The sequence below is a fragment of the Heliangelus exortis genome, chromosome 3 (genome assembly GCF_036169615.1).
Source record: "Heliangelus exortis chromosome 3, bHelExo1.hap1, whole genome shotgun sequence".
In the NCBI taxonomy this organism is placed as follows: Eukaryota; Metazoa; Chordata; class Aves; order Apodiformes; family Trochilidae; genus Heliangelus; species Heliangelus exortis.
The window spans coordinates 88,713,455-88,734,523 of NC_092424.1; the positions used below are offsets into that span (position 1 = coordinate 88,713,455).

Sequence of the window (21,069 nt, forward strand, 5' to 3'; positions counted from 1 at the left end):
ACTGTGATTTCACACTTCAGAGAATTCTTTTGTGGTCCCTAGAGTGTATGCTTGCAGACTTGGACGTATGCTTGTTAACACTACATAAGAATGTTGCTTCTTGCCTGCATATTTCATTCCTCACTACATGGCGTGCACTTCTGAGACAGTGTGCTTTTCCCTAGTCAGCAAGAAAAATAAGCTTCTCTGCCACCTGAATATTTCATATATTTCTATCCAAATGGAAAACCTGGAAAGGGAGGTGATTTCTTCTTGAACTGAGGAAGAGCTAGAAAAATGTTTATGCAATTTTTCTGATAGATGTACCCTTCAAAGAAAAAATTGAAGCATATAGGAGCATTAGGAGCATTCTCTGTTCGCTGCAGCTGCCTAGGCTTTTTCTACACAAAGGAGTCTTGTTGATTTAATATAAAATGTTGTGATTAATTTTTGTTATTTTTATATTAATTTTGAAGTAATGTATGTGAATTTACCTACATTATGTAAATATTTATAAGCCACTTTTAAAAGTAGTACAAGCTTTGTGACATTATTTAATTATGCCTTTTATTATTACCTGTATAACATTTCATTTAGACGCCAAACCCTGTAGCCCCCAACTTAACATTTATGTTCACTGTTTTTCAAATTGCTATCTCAAATCCTTGTATTTTATAACTAGGCTGCTGCTGCAGCTGCCTAAGGGGTAGTCCTGGTCAATATCTTTGTCAGTGATCTGGATGAGGGAACTGGATGTGCCCTCAGTGAGTTTGCAGATGATGCTATGCTGGGTGGGAGTGTTGCTCTGCCTGAGCATAGTAAAGCTCTACAGCAGGAGTTGGACAGGCTGGATCAATGGGCCAAAGACACTTACTTGTATGAGGTATAACAAGGCCAAGTGCTGGGTCCTGCACTTGGGTCAACACAACCCCTTGCAACTCTATAAACTTGGAGAAGAGTGGCTGGAAAGCTGCCAGGCAGAAAAGGACCTGGGATTGTGGTTGAGAGCCAGCTGAACATGAGCCACCAGTGCTCCCAGGTGGCCAAGGCGGCCAACAGCATCCTGGCCTGCATCAGAAATAACGTGGCCAGCAGAAGGGAAGTGTTTGTGTTGCTGTACGTGGCTCTGGTGAATACTGTGTTCAGTTCTGGGCCCTTCACTGCAATAAGGACATGGAGTTGCTGAAGTGAGTTCAGAGAAGGGCAGCCAAGCTGCTGAAGGGTCTGGAGAACCAGGCCTGTGAGGAGATGCTGAGGGAACAGGGATTGTCAAGTTTGGAGAAGAGAAGGCTGAGAGGAGACCTTATTGCTCTTTATGACTACCTGAAAGGAGGTGGTAGTGAGGTAGGTGCTGGCCTCTTCTCTCAAGTGAATAATGACAGGACTAGAGGAAATGGCCTGAAGTTGCAAATGGGTGTTGGTCTTTTTTCTCAAGTAACTGTCGACAGGATGAGAAAAAATGTCCTAAAATCAGTTCAGAGGAGGTTTAGATTGATATTAGGAAAAATTTCTTTACTGAAAGAGAAATCAGGCAGTGGAACAGGCTGCCCAGGGAAGTGATGGGATTACCATCCCTGAAGGTGTTCAAAAATGTGTAGATGTGGCATTTCAGAATATGGTTTAGTGAGCATGGTGGTGTTTGGTTGACAGATGGAGTTCATGACTTTTCCATCCATAATGATTCTAAGCTACAGGACTGCTAAGAATCACAGATGAGTGGCGATGTGGCAGTTCTTGATGTTGAACTGTTATTTCGAATGTAGTGTACTCCTACAAACACAGCCAAATTTTTTCTACTACTACTTGTTGGAAAAGGTTTTGTTCTGAATGTGGCAAATATACAAAACTGGGCAGGGATGGTTGAAGTAGCTTTAAAGCAGAATCAGCAGTGCTGAATGTTGTTTGCCTAGATTACAACTCAACTAATTTACACATAATGAATTTGCTTACCTTGGCAAACATCACATGTTGTGTAAAATTTATAACAAAATCAAATTCAAACCCTTTCACTATTTATGCTTTCCTGTAGTTATAAAAAAAAGTAAGACACTTGCCTCTTTGCCTTTTGTACAGAAATTACAGAAGGATGAAGAGTGTGTCCTCTCCCTTTTGCTTCTATAAAGGCAGGGTTACAAACAAAGCTTTATTCATTGTAGGTATTCCACACTTCTGTTCACAACCTTTTAAAATGAAAGTGCATTGTGCCTATCAGTGTTGACTTAGGAGATGTCCCTGCTTTTTCTTTTTGTGTTTTTCCAGTTGTCAGGTGAGAGCTGTCCCACACTTGGAAATAATAGGCTCTGTTTGAATAGTGTTGAGAATCATAGTTGGGTGCCATCTTGAGCTTTCAGACTATGACATAAATGTATGTGGGCTGTAGAATTTTGGTTTTTTAATAGTTATTTTTCAAAATGTTTTGAGAAACCTAAGAAATTGTCAAATTTTATGTCTAGTTCTCACTGTGGCATGATAGGGCAGGTAATCTACACATTTTTCATGTCTTCTGAGTTGTTGAGCATCTTGGCTACAGCGTTCAGAGACTTAAGTATCTTAGGCAACATGGAATGGGGCACACAGACTGCCTCTGGATCAAGTACTGAAAGTTAAGTAAAAAATGCCTAATTCACTTGTAAGGAAAAAAATACTGAACAATTTTAGGGATATTTAGATGTTACTTTTAAATTTAAGCAGTACAAATTATACCCCTCCAAATCAGCTGGAGGGACTGACTATTTATATTCATCAGAATCATACCAAATATATTCAGGATGCTGCTGCTTCAAAATAAATTCTCTAGACTTTCTCACACTATGTCCTTATAATTGAGACAGTTTCTGCTTTTGGATAGCAGGGAAAATACTCAAGTTTCTACCTAAAATGCATTTAATCAGAGAAAAGTTACTTTCACGTGTACAAGTACACAAAATCTTTCTCTATCAGAAGTAGAAACCAGTGCCAAGCAGAAACTGAAAAGCTGATAGTCTGCTAAGAAAGTTAGGGACAATCATGCATTGCAGAAAATCCTAAAAAGGATGCTGAGAAAGACAAAAATATTTTTAAACCAATGTGATTTTATGTCTTTTAAGTCCTCTGGCTCTACAGGGGTAGCAAGTGTACATTAGGGACAAAAGTCCTTTGACTTTTAGAGTAGAACTTAGAGAATTTTGTGACACAAGTGTGTGTGTCATAAATCCAAGCTAGTATGACTAGTTAAGCAGCTTAATGTTATCATATTAAAAGTAGTAATTGTATTTTAGAAGGAAAAGCAACATATATTGTACACTTCATAATTTATATCTCTTTCTTTGTCAATACAATGAAAGCCTCCATGGACATTGTGAGGAAGTGACAGTGGTTGGATTTGATATTGGGAAAACTTTCTTTACTGAAAGAGTAGTCAGGCATGGGAACAGACTGCCCAGCTAAGTGGTGAAGTCACCATCCTTGGAGGTGTTCAAAAAACGTATGGAGGTAGCACTTGAGACCATGGTTTAGTTGGCTGGTGGTTTTGGGTTGATGGTTGGATTTGATGATATTAGAGGTCCCTTCCAACCTCAGTGATTCTATGAGTCCCTTTTACCACCTTCAGAGGAGAAGCTGCTGTGGTCAGCTGTGCTGCTTTAAATAGTAGCACAACTCCTGATTCGGCTGTTGTTTTTTTGAAACCGTGCTACCATTGGACAGCTGAGAAATGAACTATTAGCGAAAAGTCTTCTTGAAGCTAGTATATTCACTAGGTACAAGAACTACAGAATTATTAAAAAAGGTTGGTGTTGCTGATATTTTCATTTTCTGTAAATGTACTGATGTTAACAATACTCCATAATTAAGTCTACAAAACATTTCACACAGTCATAAAGGAAAAATCTTATTTGTTAAAAGCATATTTTAAAATACAAAGCATATTACAGTTATATACTTATTTCAGGAATATTTCACAATAAAAGAATTAGGCATTTTTCTTTTTTAAAAAAGTTAGTCCACTTGCACTTCATTCATTTATCAGGTGGTGATGAGGTTGCATCTGTTTCTCTGACAGAATCCTGAACATTTACTTACCATGAAAAATCTCAGACAAGATGCTTTTGATGTGCAAATGGATTTGAATCAGAAAGTGTACATAAGAAGTATATTTAAATCAGAATCTTAAGGGAAAATGTAAGAGTTAAATCTTGTATCTGTCTTTACCTAGTACAACAGCCAATGAGGATCAAAAAAGGAGATCCATGCATTCTTCACTTATTCATATGCATGTGTCTTAAAACAAAGAGAAGTGAACACTTGAAAGTACCAATACATTATTCTAAGATCTTTTAGGAGCTAACATAAATACATATACAAAAATACATACATTTTTTTACAGATAGCAAGGCTACTTACAGGCTGATTGATAGGCAGAATATGGTTGTCAGGTCATGTCACTTTACCAAAATATATGGTATTGTTGTTGAAAAGCCTTTTACTCTTTAATGCTTTTGTTGGCAAGGATTTTATCAATTTTTTGCTGAGAGTAACAAACGCTATGAACTAACTGTTTTTTGTAGAGGCTGCCAAAAAAACAGATTGTTAAAAAACATGGAGAGATAGAATGTAAGAGATTTATAGAAAATTACTACATGCATCAGAAGCAAAGAAACTAACCCAAGAAGAACTGTTTTGCACATATTTTTAATAGATTCTAAACCATCATCTGTTCTAATACAAAGACAGATGTACTTACCTTCTTGCTACGTACCTTACCTTACCCACTCATATTCACTGTGTATTTAAAAAGTATACAAACAATGAAAATCAATGTACTAGAAATCTCTGGATTTTTTTCAGCTATTTTAAATTCAAATTATTGAATTATTCAAATTATTGGCAGAATGTGAGAAGATTTCTCTTCAAATATGCTGGGAAAAATTATGCACAACTGTTATATTTTTGCCAATAAAGTTTATTCATCATTTTAGATTTTTTTTTATTGAATACAATATGAATTCTTATATTATTTATTCTGCTCCTTACTTATTTTACTTTGTTGCATTATTTAATTTGATCAGCATGTCACAGCAAATTGTGATACTTAACCACAAAACAAAATAATTTGCCAGTGGTCATAAGAAACTGACAGTTTTAAAGTTTTGCTTCATCATTTTCCCTTTTAACAGTCAGCATAATGCTGTTCACAATCGCTTTAAGGACAGATTGGTTAACTTCCACTATACCCGGTGGTCTATAACTTCTGACAACTGAATTTCAGATATCACAGTCCATGTTTATAGCATTTCTTGAAGACATCAACTCCTTTTTCATAAGCTGTTCTCATGAATAGTTTTCTTGTGCTCTCAGAAGCTCTGTTCCCCTAATCTACCCCTATTTTGCTTACCCTCCTAAAACTAAAGATGGGCCTTTCCGGCAATTCAGTCATCATTTACTTGCTGTTTCATCTCACATTCTCAAGCAGAGCATTTCACAGTATCCTTTTTCTGTGTCCAAACGTGTTTTTGCCTAATAAAGCTTCATCCCATAGCTTAATGGGAATTTATATATCTTCTCTAGATAGCCATTTGTGCCCAGAGGCCACTTGCTTGCCATCTACTGATCCATGAAAATAGTATTCCAGATTGATAGTCTTCCACAGTCATTTCCTGTGAAAGAATAATTGCTGAAATTTTGCTTTTTGATGTGATCTTCACATAATCTCTGCTAACATCAAGATATTTTACCTCTGATATCCAACAAGATTTTTTTCTCAGATGGTTCTTCATCTCTGTCTGTTCCCAGAATCTGTCTAGTTCACTTAAAACTCAGGATTTTCCTATGAGGGCAACTTGCCACCATATACACTAGATAGCACATGCTCTTTTACATTGCCAGAACAAAATTCTTCAAAGGGCCTCTCTGCTTCCTTATGTCCACTGTAGAAAGATTTAAAGGACTGTCCTTTTAAAGGATCTCATAGCACCTAACAGATAATGCAGAGAACACTATTAGTCACCTCTAAGTGTGATTTATAAACTCTTCCTAGACTAAAGTTCGAGCATTAACACTCACTGAGATTTCAAGGAGTAATGCTAGCTTTGGGGGAGCTGCCCCAGATTTTTTATTTTCCTGGCAATAATGAGGACCTCCTTCCAAGCTTTCAATAGGAGGATATGTGAACGGACAGACAGAATCACTGGGAGAAGAGAAATAACTATTCATCTGTAACTTCACTTGTTCAAGGTGTTTTCATTACATGCATTCACACCTCTTCCCCACTTCTTTCTTCCCAAATTCAATGTAACTTACAGCTTCGCATGTTGATAGAAATTAGAAATTCCTTGAACAGCCTGTGCATGGACAGGAGAAGAAAGGTAAGGAATCAAAAATGTTAGATGTGCATGTATATCTGCTATGCTAGGGTTAAAAGCAGGGATTTTTTAAACAGTGATAGTACAATATATTTTGAAAGAGAATTGTGAAATTATTCTAGAAGGAAATCATAAAAGCCGAAGGCATGAAATCCAGTCAAATTAAAGTAGCCTTGGAGTTAATTAGGTATTCTGAATACAATATATGTGTAAGCATAAAAGACTTTAAGTAGGTCATCAGGATTTGTAGCAGACTGAAGAAACCTTGTGTTGTCTAGAAAGCTGCTATCAAGGGGGGAATTTTCATTGTGAGTTGTTCATGCTATGAACAAAAAAAAGCAAATGAAGTTCAAAGTATCTGTTGCCTTTCTATCTGCTGAAATATGTTATCTTTTTTTAATTCATTCTTTTTAAGTCCACTGGATCATTTTCTCTTACAAGTTAGTAGATTTTCCAGCAAGGAGCTGTCCCGTGTGCTCTGACACTCTTTATACAATTCAATAAAAATGTTAAGGGATATTCTGAGCTGAGGCTACCTCCAGGAGCTGAGACTCCATCCTGCCCAGCTGCTGCAGCCCAGCCCATACACTCCAGGGTCTCCATCTCAGGCTGATGGACGTGGCTGCTGCTTTCCCTTTTGCAGTTGAACCATGCACAGCTGAGCAGCTATTCAAGAGGCACAGACACTTGCAGACACACAGAGAACATGAGGCAGCTGTGCCTGGCTACACAGGCTGCCACAGGCAAGTCAGTGCCTTAAACACCATCTGCTTAGAGGCTCACTTAAATCATGGCTGTAGAAAGCCAAGTCCTCTCCTCTCTGGCTGGTAGGGATAAAATTGCTGAAGTGATGTCTGAAGCTTCTTGATAGCCCACCCATTAAGATGACTGTCAAGATTGGTTTCTTGTCATTGTTTCTATTAGTTTGTTTGTCACATCTGTTTTTTGCTTATTGCCCTTCCCTTTTCGTCATCATCCTATTTTGACAGGGTCCTTGATCTGATAGTATTAGTGGAATAAGCACTTCAACACTCTGCATGCCCATACCAGTTCCTGTAACCAGTTAGGTTTAGTTTTTGTTACAACCTGCATTTGTTGGTCAGGTTTGTGCCTCTTCATTTTTTTGGTTTCTCCCTTTTCCTTATAATCTCATAGGACAAGATTTTTTTTGATCCACTAACCGTAAGGGAGCAAATGCTCTCTCCTACCACATGCCCTCATAAAAAGTTTATTTTTACAGTGTATGTGTTGTGTATTTTTTCTCAACTCAGCTACAGACAGTGGATGGAGCTCCAGACAATATGGACAATTGGATACAGATATGATTCTGGAAATCAAGACTCCAGTTTTTTGAACATTATGTATCTGGAAGTTAAGAAGAACATAGTAATCTTATGTTCAAATGCTGCAGAACAAACATAAGCACTAAAGTCAATTTCATAAACTAGCTATTGAGTCTTTACTTCAGTTAAACAGAGTAAAATATAGTGCAAAAACCAGATTAACATGTTAACAGTTTGTCTTAAAGGGGAATAAAAATCCTTAACAGGAACAGTGTCTTACCTTCTGCTAGAATACAGTTAAATTGCAAAATCATAAAAAAAAAACACCCAAAATAACTTGCAATTGTAGGTGTTAGGTTTTTGGGGATTTTTTTTTTACTATTTGAAGCTGTTGGACAGTGTTCCAACTGTCATTTAAATAGAAATACTTGGCTGTCACAGCTACCATATGCTACTTAGTGGAACTGAACAAAAATTGAAAGTTGTTTTTTTTTAAATATCTTCTCATTCTTATTTTGAACTGTGCAAGTAACCCAGTATGTCTGATGTTTTGTAGATAACAATCATTCCTGTCACCAAGTCTGAAACATATCATTAATTGGGAAAGGTGAACTGTTCATAATCCTTACAGAGACTGTAAGAAAGATCGCTTTTGTTTTCCATATTATGGTTGAAAAGCTGGTTGAAATACTAAAGCAGACTACATTGTTGTCATCATTTAATTTTTTTATTATCACTTCTATTACCTTAATGATATTGATGGATGTAGAGAAAAGTTCACCTTCAGTGAACTTACTTGTAAACATGTGAACATGTAAAGATAAAGGGTTTATGCAACTACGGGTACAAAAGAAAACTGTATTTTGGTTGGGGTTTTTTATCTTTTGTGAGCTGTTGATGCATATTCTCAATATGACTGGTGATGGTGTTCCAGTAGTGTGGAATATTTTCAAAAGATTCCTACCCTTTCAGAAGTGTGACTGTGCATTTTTATTTTTTCAAAGCTGGTGAAAGGAATTTTGGAGAACAGTTTCTTCACCTGTATCTTGTGGAGGGAAGACCAACAGTTCGATTCAGCTGTGGAAACTCTCAGAACATTCTCACTGTATCTGTCAATCAGACAATTAGTAAGGGTATACTCATACCTATCAGAATAAGGTAAGAACTTTCCACTTTCTTACCCTAAAGAGATATAGTCATACATATTGAGTACTGAAGTGTTACCTCACATGTTTTTTGACAATAAGACAAGTCATAGAATCATAAAATGATTTGGGTTAGCAGGGACCTTAAAGATCATCTAGGTCCAACCCCCCTGCATGTATAGGAACACCTTCCACTAGACCAGGTTGCTCCAATTCCAATTGTATGCATATTTGGAAACTTTTTTGCATTGCTGAAAAAACATTTCTGTTCCCATAGATTAATTCAGTCAGTGGGAGAAGTTGGGAATCTTTCAAACTCCAGATACTTATACAGATACAGATGAAGTAAATTTGAGAACTGAAACAATTTAATTGTAACATTGGAGTTTACAAATAGGTAACTCATCACTTACACTTATTAATTTACATATTGAATAAATGAGAATTTTCATCAGAATTGTAGTGCTAAATGTAGGACTAATTCCTTGTTTAAGGTGAAAAATTGAAAATGGGAATGCTAACATCTTGCAATGCAGTAAGCCCTTATATCTATGTATGACCAATACTGTCATTTTTCATCTAGTACACACATTAGTTCACAGAATAGTTAACTTAAACATTTGGAAAATATATTGGTACCTTGCCTTTGTCTTCTGGGCTGTTTCTTTATAATGTAAAAGATGATAAATTCTGAAGTATTACTCATGCCAGCAAGTTTAATGATCTCAGTATATAGAATATATGGTATGATGAAAAAACGTGTTTAGGCTTGTTTGGTTAGATTTTATGCTCCCCCCATAAACTTTACCATATACTTCTAGGAACAAACTTGTTAGATTGTAAGTATAAAACCTCTTCTTATATAGTAAGGATTAAATATGTATAACTAAATCAACAGTTTGAGTTCTATCTTACATTTCTTCTCAGGCACAGTTCTATACTTTTATGCTCCACATAAAACACGGCTTTTTTGCTTTTATTCTATTTTAGTAATAATGAAGCAAAGCTGCATACTATTCATAGAAATCTAATTACTTGATATCTGAAACTGTATTAATCTATTTCAGGATTTTTGGAAAAACTGTAAATGTATATATAAAATTTACAAAGAATATTCAATCCCTTTCTCTTCCCATGAGCCAAGAATTTTTTCTCATAGAAGATACCTAGGAGAAATATACAGTTTAATACTGATTAAGTTAGTTTTGTTTGTTTTTTAATCTCAGAGACTGCTCTTCTGTGAGGCATTGGTCAGCTAATCATCTGCATTGTATTAGCTGTGGTAGTATTCTCTCTGCTTCATAAGTTTAAGGCATTAAAACGCTGTACTGATTTCAAAGTCTAATGATATCTTAGCAACCAATGCAGTTAAGTGGCATTGAAAAGAATGATTCTAGTTATGTAGTTCAATTTCACAATGAAAAAAAAATTTATTTCTCTCTTTTTTGCCATGTAATTAGCATCTATATATTTATGGCTTCACTTTCCGTGTGATAACTCTAAAAAGTAATGTCAATTCCTTTTACACATTACCTTTGATTACTGGATTCTATGCTGCTGTCTCTAAAATAGTGAGCTACTAAATAACTTGCCAGGTGTGACTGTAGACTCTGACTAGTGAGGATTTACATGCATCTGAGTTTATGGGCTTGGCCTTCAAAATGACTAGTAATTATTCTTGTGGCTCCTAAAATGTAGAAAGAGCAGTATATCCTTCACCAAACAGCAATAAAATTGTAATCTTTCAGCAATCATCTTTAACCTCTGCCAAAGAAAAAAGCAAACTTGACAAGGCATTTGTGCTCCCCCAGGATCTTGCATCATAGACTGTAAAATATGAATCCATGCAAAATCTGTTGATTTGTGTTCTCATAGTGGCTGTTGAAGATAACTCTGTGTTTTACCTGCAGGGGTTTTTTTCCTGTAAGGCAGGAAAAGTGACAAAGACTTGAATTAAATAATTGGTTTTGCTCTTATTTCAAAACAGTCTGATTGGGAGACAGTATTTCTGTTAAAATTGACTGAATATTGCTGTAAGATCATAGTTGACAGATACTCCATTCCTGGATGCAACTAAGACTACGTTTGGTAAACAGCATAATTTACACAATCAGTAATCTGTGTAGCAGCCGAGTTTCATCTTATCAAAATTTTATTTCTATAAATCTTATTTTCATGTACAAGAAGCTAGGATATCCCCCAAGCTTACAGCTATGACTCTCTTAACTCTATGATTAGTGTCCGTAAATAAAGCCATTTATTTTGAACCTGAGGAAGATTAAACGAGTTTTAAATGTTCAATTATTTTCATTATGGTCCTTGTGAAATGACAGCTTTAAAGAAAAAACCTCTGATTTCTTACTTTTTCACCTTACCGAAACAATTTAGAGACGTTTTAATACAGCTTTATTCATTGTTTCCATTTCTGTTTATTTAGAACTATTTAAGTGCCGGTTTTGAAAATATGCATTTTTTTTAATTGCCTCTATTTCTTTGTTACTTCCTAATTGAGACTGTATTGATCTTTTCAGTTAAATCTGTGAGTGCGCTCTTGAGATGTTTGGATTAGTTTTATGGATATGTTCCTTAAAATTATTCATGGAGCATTAGTTCAAACACATTTCATTCATGTGTAGGTTCTAAAATGTGTTTGCCTCGTTCAAAATTTGCTGTTTGTGATGTGAATGTCACACGGATGGTGTTTCTTCAGTTAAGTGGTTGGAGAAAAGTAACTAACAAGCAGAAGACTGAGTTAATTAAGTCACCAGAATTTATATTTTTTCACACTTTGGGATTGATTTTGGCTTTCAGAGTTTTAATAGAGATTTGGCTTTAGACATCTTACACTTTTTTCTCTAAATTAAAATTTTAAAAATTCTCTTACCTTAAAAAGTTTAGTCTGTTCTAGACAGTGGAGGGGGATACCAGATTCTTTTCTGTTTGAAAGATTCTAAGCAAAGATTAATTACAATCTCTCCTGTATAGGATAGTGTCACTCTTTTCCATCATATTTATCTGCAGAATTTTCTGAGTTTTAATCTGGAAATTAATGAAAATAATGCTTACCCCCCCAGTATTTTAGGATTTTATTATGTGCATAGTATTTCATGTGTTTGTCAAGTGAACATTTTGAATGTAGTTGTTTCCAATTTTCTGTCACACTTTAATTAGTCGTCTGGGAGTATGCATTTTGCCATGGCTGAGAAGGGCACCTTTAGCTGTCCACAAAAGCATCTGTTTGTTAAATAAATTATTCACTTAATGTTGTTTGGCCACCTCTAGCCTAGACCATGCAGTTGTACAGAAGCTGCTAAAAGTTTATTATTTGGTCTTCATGCTTCAAAAACAGATGGCCCCTTCTGAATTGTGCACATCCTAAACAAGTTTTTTTTATATCCACATGGAAACTCTGGCAAGATGTAATGTAGTGAGTATAAACTACACAATTATATTATCAGTGCCCATCCTTTTACCTACACTTCCACTTGTCTCTTTTCCAGAGAGACAATTGCTTGATGTTATTGTATAATTTTTTTATTGCATATACATTCTGAAAATGCATTTTTTAAAAGGAATATGTAAACATACAATTTGTTGACTCACTCTGAGTCATGAGGTTTACCTGTTTCATGTTATCATTCCAGAGGTATGTATGTTCTCATACTAGTGCCTACTTCTAAGAAATCATTTTATTAGTATTTACAGGTGCTGAGGCTTCTGCATAGTGTGCAAGTATTGCTGGAAATTATATTAATCACTAAAACTGATTCTCTGATGTTTTGCTATTTTTTCCAATGTTGCCAGTTACCTAAGAATATATGAAATTTTGTTTGATTAATTTGAAACATTTGAGGAGATCTTAAACTTCAGTGACTTGTATCTGAACGGGTATATAGTGTATCCTACTTTCGTGGTGTGTATAAAATATTTTAACATCTTAGTATACTCTTAATCTTCATAGTTGCAATGTTGAGTTCCAATATAATTAATTATCTGATGAATGAGATAAGGAAAGGTGTTTTGGAGGATAATTTGAGCCAACTTAATGCAATATCACTACCATCTTATCACACATCCCCTTTCCCAAATTCTTTGAAGGTTAACAGTGAGAGCAGCCTGGGAGAGATTTAAAAATTTGTATTCTATCATATGAATTTATAATCTGATAAAACCATTTTTATGTGGTTTTTGAAATGTAATATCTTGTATGCTGTGTGTTTTTAAAGTCCACATATACATGAACCATACCCATGTGGAAGTTGTGTTCCATAAAACGGGAAATGCTGTTGGACATTAGGTGAATTTGATACCGTTTGAATTAAATTTGGAGTTACTTTTAGCAGGACTGGATACACATATTTATACTTTCTGCATTCTCTACAGATGCTGCAAATCATGATGATTCAGCATAAATCTTGGTGGGACAAATCCTAAAACTAACAGTTGAGTTTATCCAGCCTTGTGGAAATAATTATGCTCTCAGTTCAGTTTATAAAGTTTTTCTAGTTCTTATAATCATCGAATTTGCAACTGTAAGGCAGGAAGGTTTGTGAAATGTATGTCTGCATAATGTTTGTCCTCTGAAAACCTTAATCTTAGTTCCATCAATCCATCTGTTATAGTTTTATGTAGGTAAATCACTACATCTGCTATTTGGCCTCTAAAAAAGATCCATAATACATGCTTTGCATCAAACTAATGCATATAAACTTGAATATTGACAATTTGGTGGAACATTAGAATCAGCCAGTTAAATAATTCTGTGTGGCCTGCTATCTCAAATAAGAGAATGCATTCTGATAATGAGTATAGAAAAGATTGTGGTTTATTTTCATTTCTGTTTCAGATTTTGTGTTTGAACAGAACATTCAGTGTATTTAGAAACATGTGTCACTTTCTGAAACATACTTTTTCTTTCATTCAGCACCAGTATTCATTATTTAATCAGTGATCTTTTGAAGCCAACAAACCAACTTCTTTGGCTATTCAAGCTCACTAGCTACTGACTTGAAGAGCAGATATTTGAATTCCTGTACCATTCATGTTCTGGCTTAGACTACATTTTATTAATTATTTAAAATTATTAAAGTTAACTGACCCTACAGGAATATCTCTAAGAACACAGAAACACAGATTCACATGATTGTTTAGGTTGGAAGGGATGTCCTGAGATCATCCTGTCTAAGCAGGGTCACATACAACGTGTAAGATCATGTCCAGTCAGGTTTTAAATATCTCGGAGAGACTCCCATACCTGACTTGCCTTTATGACCTTTTGCTGAATTCACTTTAAGTCCCTGTCTTTCTTGTACTCTGTAAGGGAGAACTTGATACAGCTTGACACTCCAGATGTGGTCTCACCAGTGCAGAAGAGAGGGGAAAAATTACCTGCTTTGACCTGAAGGACTGTAGTGCCAGTAAAAACTGAGTTAAAGAAGGCACTGAGTATCAGAACCTTTTCCAGGTCTTTTGTCAGTCCTATTCATCAGTGAGCCCAAGTTTTCCTAAGTTTCTGTAATACTGGTAATGTTCTTGTATACAATTCCTGCTTGTTACCCTGCATGTCACTTGCCACAGTCAAGTATTTCCCTAATCCTGTCCCTCCTCCTGGATCATTTGCCCATGTTTCCATGCCTTACACACTTCCATTTTATGTTGGAGTTAAATTAGAATCTTGTTCACCCATGCAGGCCACTTGCTGTATTTCCTTCATTTTTACTTGTTGGGATGGACGACTCTTGAGCATGTAGGAGGTGATATTTTAATATCAATCGAGTATCCTGGACCACTCTTCTCTGCAGGGCCATAATTCATGGGTTTCATCCAAGCAGATTCCTGAACAGACCGAAGTCTGTATTACAATGTCCAGGGTTGTGCTCTTGCTTTTTTTGCTATTTCCTCTTTTTGGCATCCTGGATTATGACTTTGACACCTCCAACCAGTTCTTCCTTTTTTGTAAGTATCAAGTCCAGCGGAGCACCTGCACTTACTGGCTCCTTGATTACCTGTGCCCTGAGCTTGTCAATGCACTCTAGAAATCACCCAGGGCTTGAGCCCTGTTGTGTTGTGCCTACAGCAGACACCTGGGTGGTTAATAACACCAGTTCTCATCTAAAAATTCTTTCAAACCTTCTGCATCACTGTCAATAAGACAGACATGACAGACTGATTGCTGCATTATTAGTTGATAGTCAACTTAATATGAGTCAGCAGTGTGTGCAGGTGGCCAAGAAGGCCAGTGGCATCCTAGCTTGTATTAGGAACCTGGTGGCCAGCAGGAACAGAAAGGTGGTTGTCCCTCTATACTAGGCTCTGATGAAGCCACATCTTGAGTACTTTGTCCAGTTCTGAGCACCTCTCTATAGGAGGGACATAGAAGTGCTGGAGTGTGTCCAGAGAATGGCAACGAAACTCATGAAGCACAAGTCCTGTGAGGAGTGGCTGAGGGGGCTGGGGTTGTTTAGTCTGGAGAAGAGGAGGCTGAGAGGAGACCTCATGGCTCTCTTCAGCTGCCTCAAGGGATGTTGGAGCGAGGAGGGAAACAGCCTCTTCTTCCTCATAAACTGTGAAGCGACCAGAGGAGATCATAGAAGCTGTGCCAGGGGAGGTTTAGGCTGGATTTTAGGAAATATTTTTTCACTGAGAGGGTTGTCAGGCATGGGAATGGCCTGCCCAGGATAGGGGTGGAGTCACCATCCATGTAGGTATTTAAAAGGCATTTGGACCTGGTCCTCAAGGACATGGTTTAGTAGTTGACTGTGGTGTTAGTCAAAGGTTGGACTGGATGATCTTGGAGGTCTCTTTGTAATGTGTTGCATTCACTCCATCAAATCTTACCTGCTTTCAGGTTAGCTATCTAGTCTAAATGGGTTTGTATATATAACTGCAGATTTATGTAAAAAATTAAAATTCCTTCAGTGCTCAGACTATTATTACTCATCTGACCCTTTTGCCATTCAGCTAAAAGATGGCAGCTTGTCTTACCTACCTCCAGGGAAATAGAGAGGTTGGTGTTTAAATGATGAACGTTCTGAAAAGATAAAAGAATAGGCTTGCAAAGCAGGTTTTTCCTTATTTTTCTCAATCTTTTCCACAGTGATAACCTCTTCTTTCTGTTGCAATAACTACTACTTCAAATATGCTTGAAAAATCAAGATTTTATGTGAACCTTAATTATAAAAGAAATATATTTAAAAAATTACTTCAGTGCCATGAAAAATAATAGTGCAAATAGTGGCAAAGTTCTCTGAACTTCCCAATGGTGTGTCACAGCTTCCCTTCTCCTGTGAACACAGAATTTGAAAAATTAGATTTTGTTGTTAATTTTATGTAATTAAATTTTAAGTCAAATCTGCCGTTCTGATAAATTAAACTCTGACTGGGGGCAAATGATGACTTTTAACTCAAAAAGGTGCTCTGAACTTAAGCTTGAAAATGACATAGTAAATTCTTGTCTGTCTTTCAGTGTCCTGGAAAAAAAGAGGGCATAAATTAACCTCTAATCCTCAAGGTATCATCCACCAGAATTTAAAGGTTTTACTTCATAGAGTAAGAGGCAGTACAGATTACTATATTCACTATAAGAAAAAAAGGATAGCTCTTCTTTTCTTCTATACATTGTCTAAAGAATCATAGAATCTGTGATTCTATATTATTAACCATTTTAATATTGTAATATACTTCATGTTTATAGCCAATGCTGCTAGAAGGTATTAGGTTTTATAAGCAAGATCCACTTAGCATAATAAAGCAAAAATCAGGTAACACGAATTTTGGATTTTGCTTATCTTTTAGGATGAAACAACACATCCTGAAAGAAGAGAAAAATAATAAATCTTGTTTCACTGAGTTTTGGGGTAATAACATATTATTTGAAAATCAGAACAAGTAAATTAGGATTAGATTTATTTGTAGTGTGCATAAGGTCCTTTCCAACACTAGCCATTATTATATATATATTAAATATGAAGAAAGACTGCTGTGAGCTCCTTTCTTCAAGCCTGTGACTACTAGAGAACATTTGCTTCAATAAAGTGTCCCACTTTCTACACAACATTTATACTGCAAATAGAGACTTTTTTTCTCATTTTACAGTGTTATTTTGCTTTCCTGCAGGCTCCTCTCTCATAACTATATAAAAATTATTCACTACAAAGACTTGAAGATTTAAGTTTCCACTAATGTACAAGATATACAAATAAATGGTTTTCCTTACTAAAAGAATTTTCAGGCACTGGAACAGGCTGCCCAGGGAAGTGGTTGAGTCACCATCCCTGGAGATATTTAAAAGATGTTTATATGTGGTGCTTAGGGACATGGTTTAGTGGTGGACTTGGCAGTGTTCTTGTTAACAGTTGGATTTGATGCTCTTAAAGGTCTTTTCCAGCCAAACCCAATTCTATAATTCTGTGTTTTATGATGGTGAGAAAAAAAAAAAAAAAAAAAGCTTAGAAAAAGCCACTTTGGTCCTGTCAGTGGTCATTCTGACAAAAGTAAAGCTTCATTTTTTATATGCTGACTATCCAAGTAAGAGTGCCTATATAGCCTAGTGATAGAATGGAAAGAATTTTTTTTAAACTTTTCTGTGGTTAAGGTGGACTCCTGGCCAATAATACTGTTGCATTTCCAGTATTCTCCATATTAAAAGTATAGGACCATATTTGAAAATTGTAATGAACTTTGGTATTCTCAATTTGCTAACTATTTTAATTATATTCTTTTTTCCTAATACAAATAATCATTTCAGTAATATGCCTCATAGCCCAAATTTCATTGCTGTCAATTGATTGTGAGGAAATACCAGATGGTTCAAGACAGCATATTTTCTTTGTATTTTTCCTACTGCAATTGAAATAATAGGAATAGGACTTATGAGGGACACTTGCAAAATTTGTCATATCAATATTCACATGTTTAAACAAGATCCACTAATTATTGACCATGGTAATCTCTAACATGTTGAGTATTTATTGTTTACACACATTAAAAATATGTTGATAATTAGGTGAATAGATTGTTAGTTTTTCATGCTATAACCTTCACAAAGCATAACTAAAGTACTGGATATTTCAGAACAGACTATCTCCTTCCTGTTTAGCAGCCCCTCATCAAAAGTGACATAAATAATAGCTAGTGTAATTGGCAGAATAAAAGAATAACTAGAAAATCTCATTTATCAAAGAAGTCTTAGGACTTAGTTACATTAAAGAATCTATTTCAACGCATTCCTTATAATTGCAGTATTTATTTATTACTTTCCTAGAGTTTGATGCTGCTAATAGCATTGATGACGTATTACTGAGGCTCTATGTCACAAGGTACTGGGTTTTTTAAAGACAAGGAGCTTTTTTTGGCCTTATGTTACAATTTTAAAATTCCAGGTTTCCTTGCTCTATTTCTGCAAGGAAAATACACAAGATTAAAATTCTAATAGTCTGTATAGCACAGTTCCCATTTTCTGGACATTTCAGCTTTAATAATTAGATGATTTGCCTTTCAGCAATGCTACAGCTAAAGCATTTCTTTTTATTGTATTATACCATAGAAATTCTAAACTGCATTTAACCTAAATTTCCAGAATTTTGCTAAGCTCTTTAGAACTCTTCCTTCATGCATTAAAGGAGACACTGATTTTATGGTGCATATCAATCCTTTCAAGTATACTGTAGTCCTTTTTATTTCTGTGTGCTGCATGAAGCATTGTATTCCAAGTATGGTTGATGTGATTGCTTACTCAATTGCAATTTCCCTAGATAAATAGTTTCTGCTCTATGATCTCATGTGGTTCACTTTTTCATCTTATTGTGGCTGGGTGAGACTGCATGAAACAGATAGTAAAGATTTCAAAATACTTGGCTGCTCCCCCTGTTCCAAAGAAGCAGAATGCAGAGCCTTTCTGATCTGCTTGAAGGGAAGAGCTGTTCTATCACATGATAATACAAAGGGATTTCAGTACTACAGAAGAGAAAGGTATTCTACGTGAAACAATGCAGATAACTGTGACTTGAAGAAAAAAGCGGTCACTTGATTACAGAGTGATTAATAAGCTATTAAAATTCAAGATAATCTGGTATACTGAAAACAAATTAAAATATAATTCAGTATTTTTATAGTTTCTATATTTATTAGTTTATTTCTAAAGCATATAGAGTTTTGTAAAATTCATTAGATGCCCTTTCAGACAGCTGTTTCATTTCACAGAATCATAGAATAATTTGGGTTGGAAGGGACCTCTAAAGGTCATATAGTTCAAACTCCCTGCAGTAAGCAGGGGCACCCTCCACTTGATCAGGTTGCTCAGAGTCTTGTCAAGTCTCACCTTGAATATCTCCAGGTGTGAGGCCTCAACCAGCTCCCTGGGCAACCTGTTCCGTTTTTCCACTGCTGTCATGGTAAAGAATATTTTCCTAACATCTAATCTAAATCTACTCTTCTCTGATTTAAAACCATTGCCCCTCGTCCTGTCACTACAAGCCCTCTCAAACAGTCCACCTCCAGTCTTCCTTTAGGCTCCCTTTAGATACTGGAAGGTCACTATTAGGTCTCCCTGGAGCCATCTTTTCTCCAGGATGAACAACCCCAGCTCCCTCAGCCTGTCTTCACAGGAGAGGTGTTCCAGCACCCTCATAATTTTCATAGCCCTCCTCTGGACCTGCTCCATCGGGTCCATGTCCTGTATTGAGTGCTCCAGAGCTGGATGCAATACTCCAGGTGAGGTCTTACCAGAGCAAAGTGGCAGAATCACCTCTCTTATCTGCTGGCCATGCTTCTTTTGATGCAGCCCAGGATGTGATTGGCCTCCTGGGCTGGAAGTACATGCTGTTGGCTCATGTCCACTTTCTCATCCATCAGCACCCCCGACGCCTTTTCTGTAGGACTTCTTTCTAAAACCTCATCCCCAAGCCTGTAATGACAGCATGGATTGTTCTGATCTAGGTGCAAGATGCTGCATTTGTGGTGTTGAACCTCATGAGGTTCACCTGGGCTCACCTCTCCAGTTTTTCCCAGTCCTTCTGGATGACATCCTATCCTTCTGGCTTATTGACAACACCACCCAGCTTGATGTCATCCACAAACTTGATGATGGTGCACTCGATCCCACTATCTATATTGTTGATAAAAATATTAAACAGTATGGGTCCCAGCACGGAACCCCGAGGGACACCACTTCTTGCTGGTCTCCATGTGGACTTCAAGCCATTGACCACTACCTTCTGGATGTGACCATCCAGCCAATTCCTTATCCACTAAACAGTCCACCCATCAAATCCTTCTCTCTCTGACTTGGCGGGTAGGATATTGTGGGGGGGACCGTGTCAAGGCCTTGCAGAAGTCCAGGTAGATGACATCCACTGCTCTTCCCTTGTTGATTGATTGTAGTCACTCCGCAGTAGAAAGTTGGTCAGGCAGGATTTGGCCCTAGTGAATCCATGCTGATTGTATTGCATCACCTCTTTCCTCCATGTGCCTTAGCGTGTCTTCTAGGAGGATCTGTTCCATAATCTTTCCAGGTACAGAGGTGAGACCGACAGGTTGGTAGTTCCCAGGATACTTCTTTCTTCCCTTTTAAAAATGGGTGTGATATTTCCTTTCTTCCAAGCACCAGTGACTTCTTCCAAGTCACTTCACCTGACTGCCGTGACTTTTCAAATATCATGGAGAGTGGCTTGGCAACGACATCCACCAATTCCCTCAGGACTCTGTATATCTTCAGGTTCCTCAGATGGTCACAAACCTTGTCTTTACTTACAGTGGGGGGGACTTGGTCTCTTGGGTTTCCACCTCATGGGCCATCAACATAGAGAGCCATGAGGAGAGGATGTAGTTTCTGTTAGTCTGGCATAGCACATGGAACTATAGCAATGCCACACAGCTTATTGAAGGTGCCAGGAAGTCTCAGAAGTGAGACAACAGTAAATCTTTACACTGTGAGTTCTGAAGAACTAAGCCCAAAAAACTCCGTGAAGACAAAGCAATTTTTTGTAATTGTCTTCCTGAAGCCTGTTGCTTAAGTGAGAAATCAATACTGAAATAAAATTGGTTCAGTGTGCTTTTAACAGTTGGCAATTCTCTACAGATTTGCTTTAGCTGAAAGCAATAGGACGTCCTATTTGCTCTGTAGTATTGAAAATCAGAAAAAAATAAAAAAACAGGAGGCAATTAGTCTTTGCATGAGAGTTCAAAAAAGGAGTGATGGAAGGAAGGGGAAGATAATGTACCTCCCAACAAACCAGTTTGTCTGCTTTTGATATACCTCATGAGCACCAGCAATTGTAGAGGAATCAGAGGGCAGGTCTCCAGAAGCAATGAAAAGCAGAGAAGTCA

General features: G+C 36.7%; 1 protein-coding gene across 3 annotated transcripts in view; it reads left to right on the forward strand.

Moving 5' to 3' along the window:
- Window positions 1-21,069, forward strand: part of EYS (eyes shut homolog) — a 724,585-nt gene that overhangs the window by 583,390 nt on the left and 120,126 nt on the right. For all 3 annotated transcript variants that reach the window (XR_011725383.1, XM_071741624.1, XM_071741625.1), the window contains exon 38: window positions 8,605-8,758. Coding sequence is in view for 2 of the 3 variants with exons in the window: in XM_071741624.1 (XP_071597725.1) it covers window positions 8,605-8,758 (154 nt within the window). In the remaining variant the exon portion in view is untranslated. The remainder of the gene's footprint in view (window positions 1-8,604; window positions 8,759-21,069) is intronic.